This window comes from Ruditapes philippinarum, unplaced genomic scaffold, assembly GCF_026571515.1.
Source record: "Ruditapes philippinarum isolate M1 unplaced genomic scaffold, ASM2657151v2 ctg4211_1_1_1_1, whole genome shotgun sequence".
Taxonomy (NCBI): Eukaryota; Metazoa; Mollusca; class Bivalvia; order Venerida; family Veneridae; genus Ruditapes; species Ruditapes philippinarum.
In genome coordinates, this window is record NW_026866931.1 from 355,441 (window position 1) to 368,447 (window position 13,007).

Genomic DNA, 13,007 nt, shown 5'->3' on the forward strand with positions numbered 1-13,007 from the left:
GACCACGGACGGACGCCGGACGAAAAGCGATCACAAAAACTAAAAACACGTACTTTGAAGTACAATGTTTTCAAGGCACTTACAGTAATCGTTATATTGTTCAGATTTATAAATATTACAGAAAAATATGTATTATGTACTATGTGCCTTCTTACTGTCTATGTAACTATGTTGAAACATTTAAATGTACATTGTATAAATATATTGTACTATATATATTGTACTGACATGTGGATATTGCTATAATTGTTACTATTACACTGCCTTTTGTTTTTTTCAAATTCAATTAAATAATGTTGTGATTACATGGAGTTTTTTGTTGATAATTTTAATCATTATCAATTATTATAATCTGTAGTTGAAAACACTGACAAGTTTTCTTGGTTTTTTTATTAACCAGTAAATAATTTATGTGGATTAAGCACTTCTCACTATCACTTACATTAAGAAAAGATTCAGAGTGAATCTATAATAGCATTTTGAGGCAGTTTTTTATGGACTGATAAATCATTTGGTTGTTTTCATAATTGACATATAAATTGGCATTTTTGTACATGTATTTCTAAATGATATATCTTCTGTTATATTTAACTGTCAATAAAGAAATCCGACCAGAATGTACCAGAATCCAACAAACAGTACAATAGCTGGTCTATTTCAGTTCTTCTTCTGGCCAAATAGTGTTACTAGCCATAGCGTTATTAAATGAATGAAGATTACACATAAACATTATTTTAGCCTTTCACCTTGTAGGTTTAATGAATGTTATCAAATTGTTTAGTTCATGCAGAGACTTTTATTACAAATTTACATAATTAAGGCTCTGTGTTTTATAAAAACTCACAACAGAGTATTCAAACAGACTGTAAATTTTAGTTGACATTGATAAAGGAAATTAAGAGATATTCTTTTAAGCAATGATGGGCATATAACAGAGATAAATTGACATCCACATATATTTAACCCTTCACCTGCTGCAACTGAAACTTATCACCATTGGTACAGAGTAAGGCAAGTGCTGGCAAACTAAATTTTTTTTTTGTCTAAATAACCCCTAAGTTGATCATGGAAAATTCCAAAATTTGATATTCTGGGCAAGTCCATTACTTAAAATTTAGCTCAATAATGGGTAAAAATCCTTAAGATGCTAAGATGACTTAAATTTATTTTGAACATCTACCTTAAATGTTTTAATGTAAAGAGTACAGGCAGTATATATGTTACAACATTATAAGAGAAATCCTGATACAGGTAATCTAATCAATGCTAGTGACTCTTTTTTTATAGGTATTTTATAGTAAGTGTCAATCAATAAACAAACAAATTTCAAAATCTTCCATTGTTTTTAATAAAATTTGTATTATAAAATAACAATAAATACAAAGCACAACAACAACAACAACAAAAAAAAGTTTGGTGTTCATAATAGAACGATCACAAAAACATAAATATTTTTTTTAAAAGCTTTGTTTATCAACATAGTATAGCTCATATACTTATATCTTGAAGTACTGACCTTTGGGTAAGAAATGCATTATTCTTATTTTGTAGCATTGCCTACAAAAATACAGTGACCTCCTGTGCTGACTGTGAAATTTTATGTCATAAAAGTACCGAAATGTAAACAAAATGGTATTTTAAGTTCACAACACTATATTTGAACTTATTGCCAACAAGACAAACAGAAGTAAAAGATGGTTTTGGAAATTTGCCAATGAGTAACTTCTTGGAAACTAAAACATAACAACAAAATTGAAAAATCTCTAAGAAATTAAAAATAAAATCCCAGGGCATGATCAACCTATCAAAATAGCATTGCCATGATGACTGTAGCTTTGTAACCTGTAACTAAAAATGAAAACATAAATCAATCTGTCTATCAATGTTCAATTATGGACAAACTGCAAATCTCTTAATGTAATTAATACCAAAGTATGTGACATATTAATTTTACTGACAAGATCATTCTATCACACGAGGTCTTCAAATGTAACAGCACATATATACATAAATTCATAATTCTTTACCTATCCCATGCTATAATAGCAGCAATGTTTTCACAGAAAACAATTCAGCCAAACAGTAAAGTTACAAACAACATCTCTCAGTTTGCAACAAAATACAAGATTCATTATTTTCATATGTGAGCCAATCACTTTAGGTAATATGACATTCAGATACTTTAGAAAAATATTTTAGGTAATATAATAGTAAAATACTTTAGGTAATTTTTAGGTAATATAACAACAGTAAAATACTTTAGGTAAATATGTTAGGTAGTATAACAGCCAAGTACTTTAGGTAAATAGAACAGCACAAAAAACAACAATACTTTGTATGATAGAAAATTACATGACCCTTATATATTATTATATATGTTATTTTGGTTTTGGAGTGATATATGTGGATATATTACCTGCTAAGATTTTATATCACCCGAGCCATTAGGCGAGGGTGATATTTTATCTTGGCAGGTGATATATCCACATATATCACTCCAAAACCAAAATAATAATTTTATTACCCTTCCCCTGCCGAGTTAAGACATTTTTAAAATAAATAATTGCTACTTCAAATGAAACGTCGAAATAAGATTCCCTTTAGGGTACCCCTTCATCACTACATGACGTCACATAAATACACAACATATTTTCTTTCGAACCTAACGAATGTAAACAAGAGAAAAGGAGTAGTCTGTTGAACGCACTTTTTTTGGAATTAATAGCAAGCTTTCACAAGGTCATATTTGTTTTCAATACTGATGAGAATATGTATGATTACTCTATTTTAGTAAATATTTATCATTTGACAGTTAAAAAGTGCTTGTAAATCGGAATTTACATCGCGTGAAATCAAACCGTACGCGCATCGCCACACATGTTGTTTAGAATGTGGGGTACACAATGGAGAAATTTAATGTGTATATTACCCATCTGGCTAGGTAATATCAATTTCTTTCGGGTGATCAATATCCAATCAAAAAGGCGAAAAAAATCTGGAAGGGTAATAAAAATCCTTATACAACTCAATTAACTTGCCCCCCTCACCCTATCAATGTTATTTACCCTATCACAGATAAGTAATTGATAAAATATAAAAATCTGTATAAAATCTGTAATAAATGCTGTTGTATTAACATATAAAAAATTCAATAATTCTAAATCAAAGGCACCTTAATGTTATCATTAATCACATAGTTATAGTAGGGAATTTACACAAGAAGTTTAACAAGAATAAATATCAGATTTATAACTTCCTAGTAGAATAGTGTTGGTATTTACCCTTTTATATTAATGCCAATTAGTGATTTAATACTGTAACATATAATATCTAAATGATCCTCAATGTATTATCATCAAAATTGGTGCAACCTAAAATAAAATTTCATGTTTAACAATATTTCTATGCCCTAAAAAAATCGGATTTATCTAAAAACATAAAATTATAAAGTTATATGACTTGTTACAAGAATCTATTTAAAAAAAAACCCCAAAAAACAGACAAAATTTCAACATAAAACAGGTTAATTATGTAAACCAAAGAACAACAATTTGGTCAGATTCAGCAACCAGATCACTATATAGATAGTGTTAGAACCATACAAGATATTTGGTAGTCTGACAAGATTTAAACAGAAATCTAGTACAGACGCTATATATACATCCTGGACTCTCAAGGACCAGTGATATCTCTGAAACAGGAAATGCTATAGCTCAAAAATAGCTATAGTTAATATTATATAGCTCCAAAATTGTTATAGCTCCAGCTTCCAAAGATTATGTAAACTACTTTGTGATACTATCCAAGAGACATCTATATAGTCTAGCAGTAATAGCTATGAACTTACATGTAGGCATATACTCATACAAGTGACTATATATTTCATCTCTCATTGTCAATGGTCACTGTGATGATTCTATTTATAGTAACAGAATAAATCTCCTTTGAACTATGAGCACTTGAATGATCTCCCCTTCTTTAAACAGAATCACAAATCTGCTTGTAAAAAGTCTGTAATATGTCAAGAAATTTAACTGATGAGAGCAAAGTCTATTTAAATCCCTTCATTTAACAGTATTCTCGTAAAACCGTTTTTTTCTACAGTAATCACTGTGGGTCATAAATCTGATACATGTATCACACAAATCGTTGATAAACAAAGGGGCTGTACTCTAAGTTATATGATTTCTTTGTTCGCGGAGTGAGTTCAGGCACAGTGGGAACAATTTTGGCACCAAGTTTTGGAAATCTTTCAACTAATAATTGTTCTTCTAATGGAGAAGGTAAAGGTTTTGTCATCTTCTCCTTTGGCTTGTTCACCAGGACATATCGACTGAAATAAACAAGATTAAATTAACATATTTTATTTGTGAAACAAGAAAAACTTGTAAGTGCAAATTGTATTTTCAAAACAGAGGCATTTATTTTATTCTTAGGAAGTTACCTATGTTCAATAGGGAAGAATAAAATGTCAATGAAACTTGTCAGTTTGAAAATATAGTAGGTTACAGGAATGACAAAATACTAGAATTTAGTACCATAAAATGTTTTCATATTTCAATAATGTTCTAAAGAACATTGACGGCTGTATGGAAGTCTTCCATATTCACAAGTATTATTTATCAGTGTTTGATTTAAACAAGCTTATTTTAGTTTATTAGTTAATTTACATGAACTATATCTAAGTTAATTTCCTAAACAAACAAATACTGGTGTAATAAATGTATGTGGAAACATGGTTGTGATCCTGGTAGTCTGCTTACTGACAATTATAGGGTTAAGTGGCAAACAGCTAAACCATCAGGCCACCATTACTTTGAGGGAGTCCTCCATTGGAAACAACTACAAACAAATATTCAAATAAGACTTACTTGCACTTGCTAGGTATAGATCTACTAGATTTTGGTCTCCAGGCATCAGGATTTCTTGGATCTATCCAGTGAGGACTGAAGTCAGCTACAGTGGTTATTGACCTTGAACTTTCAGGCCGTGAAGAAGATTGTCCTTTCTTTTGCAGACGGAATCTGATAAATAATCATCATTAAAACAAAAATTAACAGGGATTCAATGAAACTTTATGTTTTATTATTAAAGGAAAACACATGAGACAGTCAGTGAAATTATAGCCATATCATTTGCTGTATATTCAACTTTTGATTTGTTGGCATAAAGCAAACAGAAATCTTAACCAATGTTTTGTGTGCATATAAATCATGTCTCACTTTGAAGTAAGAAATTTCATACCAAAATAGGCAAATAAATTCATCTACTTGTTTTATTGGCATAAAGCAAACAAAAACCTGAACATTTTTGTGTGTATGTGTGAATATAACATAAGCCTCACTTTGAAGTATAACACTTCATTTAAAGAACATGCTAATAAATTCAAAGTCAGTACTTACCTAAATGCTTTCTCATGACTAAGTTCATATTTTGTCATCTGCTGTTTCTCTAAGACAGGGTTTGCTGTTTTAGGTCTTTGTTTTTCCCTTGATGATGGTGGTGCGGACCCTAAACCATAGCTCATTGATATAGGCACAGACATTGATGTGTTTGCTCGCATTACAGATTGTATACTTGAATCTCTGTCTGTAAACCCCCCAACTGTAATGAAAAATAATAATAATTTGACCCGCGCCATGACAAAACCAACATAATGGGTTTGCGACCAGCATGGATCCAGACCAGCCTGCGCATCCGCGCAGTCTGATCAGGATCCATGCTGTTTGCTATCAGTTTCTCTACTTGTTATACGGTTTGTAAGCGAAAAGCATGGATCCTGATCAGACTGTGCAGCCATGCGCAGGCTGGTCTGGATCCATGCTGGCCGCAAACCCATTATGTTGGTTTTGTCATGGCGTGGCTCATTTCCAAATCTTTTCTTAAGCTTGAAAGTGCTACTTAAGAAATAATATATCCCAAACTGTGATTTTATCGTTCAATAACATCACTGTTTGGAGTTCGGATGCGAGGAATTATATCACGAGGGCGTAGCCCGAGTGATATAATGATGCGCATCCGAACGACAAACAGTGATGTTATCCAGCGATAAAATCACCGATTTGGATATATTATTTCGATTCTAACACGACATGAACAAATAAATGCTGCCGTACCTGCTATCAAGCAAAATTGCGCCTGATTTGTTTCCGTACTTATTGTCAGCGCGTCGGATTTTATAGTGGTTATGTCACATGTATAATGATTACGTCACATGTCTAAATATAGAACGTCAAACTGTGCATCTGTTGCATAATAACACACACTTTCGGTTCTTCTATGTTCAATAGGGAAAAATGCGGGTCGTGTTAGAATAAAGAATAGAACATATCACTACTTTTCTCTATATATAGTTTGTAAATAAAAAAAACTTAATTTCTATGGTCAATAGATGAAAGAGAGAAAAAAATTATCTAAATGAGAAAAGAATGCTTTTAGGTTTAAACATAATATTATCTCTGTTTTCAGTTATGATCATTGATTTGAGATTAATCAATTATTCTGATAATAAGATAATAACATACTAGCTGAATCACAGCGAGATGTGAACAGTTTGGCAGATGTTTTATCTTTCTGTATCACCTCCATGGCTTGTCTTCTCTGGGCAGCTGACTGGGCTCGAATCTCTTTTTGCATTCGTAACAATGTGTGTCTGAAACAGAACAATAATACCTCTCAAAAGTCCTCACTTCATCATAAAACATGAAAAGTCAGCTTACAGATAATATGACTTTGTTTTGGTTGTTTTGATACAGAATTCAACATATTTTTTATCATATCTTGGTGGTTGCTCAAACTGTCTAGCTTTCCTGGACAACTAACCAGTGATCATCAACTTCTTTGCAAGTAACTTTACTAATACCACACGATTTGTGAATCAGTAGTATGTGAAAGGCAAATGACCATTAGATTCAAAGTCCGAGATCAACTGTAATGGAGAAATTTCACCTCTCACGAGGAATGAGTCACCATTAGATTCAAAGTCCGAGATCAACTGTAATGGAGAAATTTCACCTCTCACGAGGAATGAGTCACCATTAGATTCAAAGTCCGAGATCAACTGTAATGGAGAAATTTCACCTCTCACGAGGAATGAGTCATCATTAGATTCAAAGTCCGAGATCAACTGTAATGGAGAAATTTCACCTCTCACAAGGAATGAGTCATCATTAGATTCAAAGTCCAAGATCAACTGTAATGGAGAAATTTCACCTCTCACGAGGAATGAGTCAGGAACCCCTTTATTTCATTAATTCTATGCTCTCCCTATTGAGCTTAGGCAAGCTGACAATATTGATAAGCCAGGTTTCTCATTTAACTAAACCTGTTTTGAAGTTTCTATCAAGCTAGCTTATGGAAGGTTAAAGTCTATCATAGAAATAATGCAAAGGAACATCTGCAGTCTATAACTGCACTTGAGTCTGAATGTCACTCAATACCCAATTAAAGACAATTTTCATGTAATTTTGTTGTGATTAATGCTTCCGAGGGATCACTTTGTTTCCAGATTGTTATAAAAGCGATGATAAACATTTGTGGAACAAACTTATCTCACCTTTCTATAACTCTTTCCTGCCAGTTGTCTTCAAATTTGGTGCCATCATTTTTATAAAGAGTATCAGCAGACACAAAAGCTGGTGTTCTGGAAAGAAAGTAAAGAATGTAAGGAAACAATGAAAGGAAACGAACAGACATGATAATTTATTATTATCGTTAGTTACCCATAAAATTCATTTAAAGTATGTTTGCTGAATTGGTAACCTTACAACATTGATACTCCAGAATAAAAAATCTAGGTTTTTCCCATCTTAACCCAGAGTACAAAGAGACTGTTACAGTTATAACTTGGTAAACATATTGATGATAAGCATAACAGTTGATTGCTGTATTGTGAGCCGTAGTGCACAGTGGAGCTGTAATGATCAAAGTTTGTTTGTACTCCAGGATAAGATAGCAAAAACATATATTTACCCAGTTCCGCATAGCTTATAATTACATCCATCTTTAAGTATCATATCGGCATTAAATTAATACTGCAGTCATGAACAAACATCACATTTAGACTTCTGTACTGATTAACCCACAACTAACAGATTACTTTACAATTACATGCAAAATAAGTAATTACATGCCAAATAAGTAAAGTTTGTATATAAGTAATTATCTAATCTCCTTATACAAGTGTCATATGATGAAAATTTTAAACCATACATGTATGTATATTCCCAATAAGTCAGTGATTAGTCTCAGAACATAAAGTGTATAACGATATATCAAATTAATCTCAAGTAATAAAATCTTTAAGAAAAACATTTTCACACTTCAAGGTGGAGACAATCCTTGTAAAGTAAATACAGTGGTATAATTAAAGGTAAACAAATGTAAACTCTGTACAATTACTGTATATATTCCAATACTAATGAAAAAGTTAATATGAGAAAGAATAATAGAAATATAAATAAAGTTTGAACAATTTTATAACCAGGAATTGTTACTGTAATCTATCGATATATTATATATATCACCATCTTTTATGTTTGAAATAATGACCAACTGAATGAGTAGTACATACATGTACTTTCAAAATATATGAAAAAAAGAATTTATACATAAAACCTTTTTTAAACTAAAAGTTTCCTAGATTCCATGCTAGTCATTTGACTAATCACACTGTATTAATTTTGTATATACATGTCAAGATTTCAACTTGAGTAATTTGAGAAATAAATTCATGATGATAGTCACAACAACCTGAGAACACATCTCTCCCTCTCTTGAGCAAACAATTTAATTTTAACATGGAAAAATATATTTTTCATTACAATAAACTATATATTCATACTTTAAACAAAAATTTTGTAAAAAACTACCCACAAAAACATGATTTTTTGTAACTCACAATGTAGATTAAGAATATTTGTCTAAAAAACTCATAAGAAAAACATACCCTGGAAGATTCTGATATTTCCTCAAAGCTTCTTCAAATGCTGATTGCAGATCCTGTAATAATCAAAATATTTGACCGTTATAACTTTATCAAACTCGCAAAAAATATATTCATATCCTTTTGTCTATATCCTGCTATACTTACAAATTTGCTATCTGATAAGAAGAAAAATGAATTAAGTCAATCTTTCAGTTTTCTATTGTACCGTTTTAACAATAGTAGAAAATCAATGTCATAGTCAATATTTGAATAATGTCCTGTCAGGAAAACATTGAAATTATTGGTTTTACAAAGTAAACAATTCACTTGTATTGGAGAGCTCCGGATAATACGTCCCATAAATTATACAATATTTCCTTTTTTATACCATATATTAGGTTTTTTACTGTTACTGTACATGTACAAATAAGCTCACCAGTCCTTATGTATTAAAAATTAAAATGTAATTTATATACCATAACATTACAGCTTAATTATTTCCATATACATTGTATGTGTATAAATAATATCTTTGATATGAAAGAATCCTTGGTTTTTGTATTGGTCTGTTGGATTGATGTTGGCTGTTAATATCAGATCTCTATCAGCGTGATGTTGGCCTCATACTAGCAGCCAACAACAGTCCAATATAATTAAATGTCCTCTCTTTTTTAACAGTTTATATCACACACTACATTGGGCTGATGTAGAATCCAACATCTGTTAAATGTTGGTCCTGCACAGAGAATGCTGGTTAGGGTGAATACTACTGAAATACTATATTAAAGTTATTTTTCTACTGAAAATATTCTTTTAAGTCAAGCATATTTAAATTTTTTTTATAAAAGAAGACAAATTTCAAGCTACTTATAAACTTCACTCATTTGCATAAATTTATGTTTATATTGTTAAAGATCTACAAAATATAATACTTACAAATAAGATTCAATTGTATTATTCTCTGTATATAATTTTACATTTAAAATAAATTAGAAAAAAAATGTTGGATTAATGACTAATTATTATGTAACAATTAATTGTTAATATTGACTATTATATATTCATTTAAAGTGCACATTCATTGTTCTATAATCCTAGGGGTAACCAAAATTATTAGTAATTATAATTGACATACTCTGGCCTATCTCGAGATCTGAATGAACATATTGTAATTATATGACAGGCAGTATGGCATGATCCTTATATTTTGATACCCTTTCTTATTTGGTTCCTGACTCCTTTCCTTAAATAAATCTGGTCCATTCGTTTTTTTATTTTTTTTTATTTTATATAACTGCCCTTTTCGCTAAAAGGTTATACTTAACATAATTATACAGACATAATTATGTGACATCTGAAAGCCAAATGATGTCATGAATTTTTTACTTTACTTAAATGTAGTCCAATATACTTTTATCAATTTTGTTTTAGTTTGTCTGTTAGAATGGAAATAGATAGATTGTATCAATTTTCTTTCCGTTGTTGGGAACAGTAATGCATGGTTAATTGTAATTAATTACTCTGTTATATTGGCCCTTATAATTATATTTCAATGCATTTGAACTCAAACCATGCATTATTCAACAAATAAGCTCTCAATATCTATTTTCTAAATCTTGCATGACAATCAGGTTCAATTATTCTTAAAATAGAAACTTAACACATGGCAATATGTCCTTTAGAATATAAATATATCTGTATAAATACGACAAGTTACAGTATTAAATCTTGTTAAAGTTAAATACTTTAGCAAGGCACATAAATGTCTTTTCAATACCTTAATCTGTTATGTAAAAGGTGTTTTTACGATAAAAAAATCTTACATAAATCCTTTATTAACATTTTAACTTTTAATTAAAACATTTAGATTATTTGTTGAAAAACAAAACCAAAAGGAAATAATTGAGTAATCTACAGATAAAAACTGAATTTTGATAGTGTATAAAAAATTTTCTTTTTTCCTATACTTGTTCATAAAACAATTACAATTACAATTTACCATGATCTCTGGGTTGAGAGGCAGACACCTTAACCACTAGGCCACCACTCCCCTTTTTAAAATAATTGGATTTACATATTAACATCCAACGTGCAAATGTTATCTGACAACATTCCATATAAAATAATTAAATCACTTTTCAATATCAAACCATTCTATAGCCTAAAGATAACAAGTCTAATAATGCTTAATCTTTATAACTAAAAAAAAAAATTACATTAATAATAACAAAGTTGTCAAATTCAATACATATTAAAATGGAAGAAGAAACTTACCTATTCTTTTCTTCCATTTATATGAAAAAATACTGGTATTGAAAAAACCCATGCAAATCACACATTTTAATCTCACAACAAACTTTGTATTATTTTAATTAAAATTTTCATGTATCTCTCTTATGTTAAAATTATCTTTGTGTCATAATACTAAATCTGTTTAAGCTGCACTTTGTTATTTAATAATAATTACATTATGTCTTATATATTTAAAGTATAATATATTAGTATAGACAATGCATAAACATTAAATAAGCCATGTGCCAAAAACGCAAGCATGAAAAAAACTAAGTCAATGTTAGCCATTGTTAGAAAACAGCATTACATGCCAAGTCATTTGTTTACATTAAGATCATTATTATATTGCAAATATGATTAACTATATTGTTCAAATACTAATTAACTGGTGTAAATAATATCAGGTACAAAATTTTACTTGTTTTTAAGTTTTGCATATGTTCTGTCAGTTTTAGTATAAGAATCCATATTGTAGTATTAATCTAAGGATGTTTAAACTTAGTTTCTTTACAAACTTGCTAGTGAAATAGCAGCTGTGTCTATTACTCTTTCTGCTTTTGAAAATGACCTCAGAGTTGAAACAAACATTCAGGGGCAGGTTTAAAGTCAAAAATTAGCATGGTAACCTCAAATCTTTTTTCCGTACATTTATTTCAAATACAATTTGTTAAATTATACAAACTGATGCAAAATTTTCAACACACTAGCTAAAAAATTTCTTCTTTGCAGCCTTCATGGTGTTACTTTATCTTTATATGTACAGAAAATGCATTTGATTTTCATCAATACAAAAGGCTTCCTCCTTCAAAGTGATATAATTAGATATACACCACTTGTACTAAACTAGCTCTTCAGTGACTATTTAAGTTTTTCTCATTACTCTTTCTATGGTATAATCAATATCTTCTTAAAACAAAATATCATCAATATAATAATGTAACAATATTTATAACTTACTATTAACTATAAACAATTATTTCAGCATAACTGATTTTATCAACATACCTGAAAAATATCCATTTTTTTCTCATTTTCTGAACACAGAAATATTAAGACATTTCAATTGATAAAGGAAAGATAAAAAGCTTGCTCAAAACTTAAAGTTAAGATATTAAAACCTGATTTTTTTTTCTCCATTGTAAAATATAGGATTACTTAATTACTGCCAGGCTACTGTACATTTGTTAAGAGGATATTATTTGAATAATTCTCTTCTAATAGATAAACAGACAATTATGATAATTTATTTCACTTTCTTCTATTATTCTTATCTAAATATGGGTACTTGTGATAATGATTTTACAAACTTCACATGAGACGTTCTCTCAATGACAATATTCCACTTTTTTGTGCACTGACAAAAGATAAAACATTTATAATTGCATGACATAAACCTGATATCCTAGCATTTATAAAGATGGTATTTTTACATTATCATTATGAGCATGGTATTTTTACATCATCATTATAGCATGGTATTTTTACCTCATCATTATAGCATGGTATTTTTACATTATAGCAAGGTTTTTTTTTAACATCATCATTACAGCATGGTATTTTTACATCATCATTATAGCATGGTATTTTTACATCATCGTTATGGCATGGTATTTTTACATCATCATTAAAGCAAGGTTTTTTTACATCATCATTACAGCATGATATTGTTACATCATCATTATAGCATGGTATTTTTACATTATCATTATAGCAAGGTATTTTTACATCATCATTATAGCATGGTATTTTTGCATCATCATTATGGCATGGTATTTTTACATCATGATTA

General features: G+C 29.8%; 1 protein-coding gene across 1 annotated transcript in view; it reads right to left on the reverse strand.

Moving 5' to 3' along the window:
• Window positions 1-1,333: 1,333 nt before the first annotated feature.
• Window positions 1,334-13,007, reverse strand: part of LOC132734258 (uncharacterized) — a gene marked incomplete at its 5' end in the record, with an annotated part of 34,021 nt that continues 22,347 nt past the window's right edge. Inside the window, 6 exon segments of the mRNA XM_060720961.1 lie at window positions 1,334-4,333; window positions 4,872-5,024; window positions 5,403-5,604; window positions 6,525-6,652; window positions 7,556-7,642; window positions 8,948-9,000. Coding sequence (XP_060576944.1) covers window positions 4,138-4,333; window positions 4,872-5,024; window positions 5,403-5,604; window positions 6,525-6,652; window positions 7,556-7,642; window positions 8,948-9,000 — 819 coding nt within the window.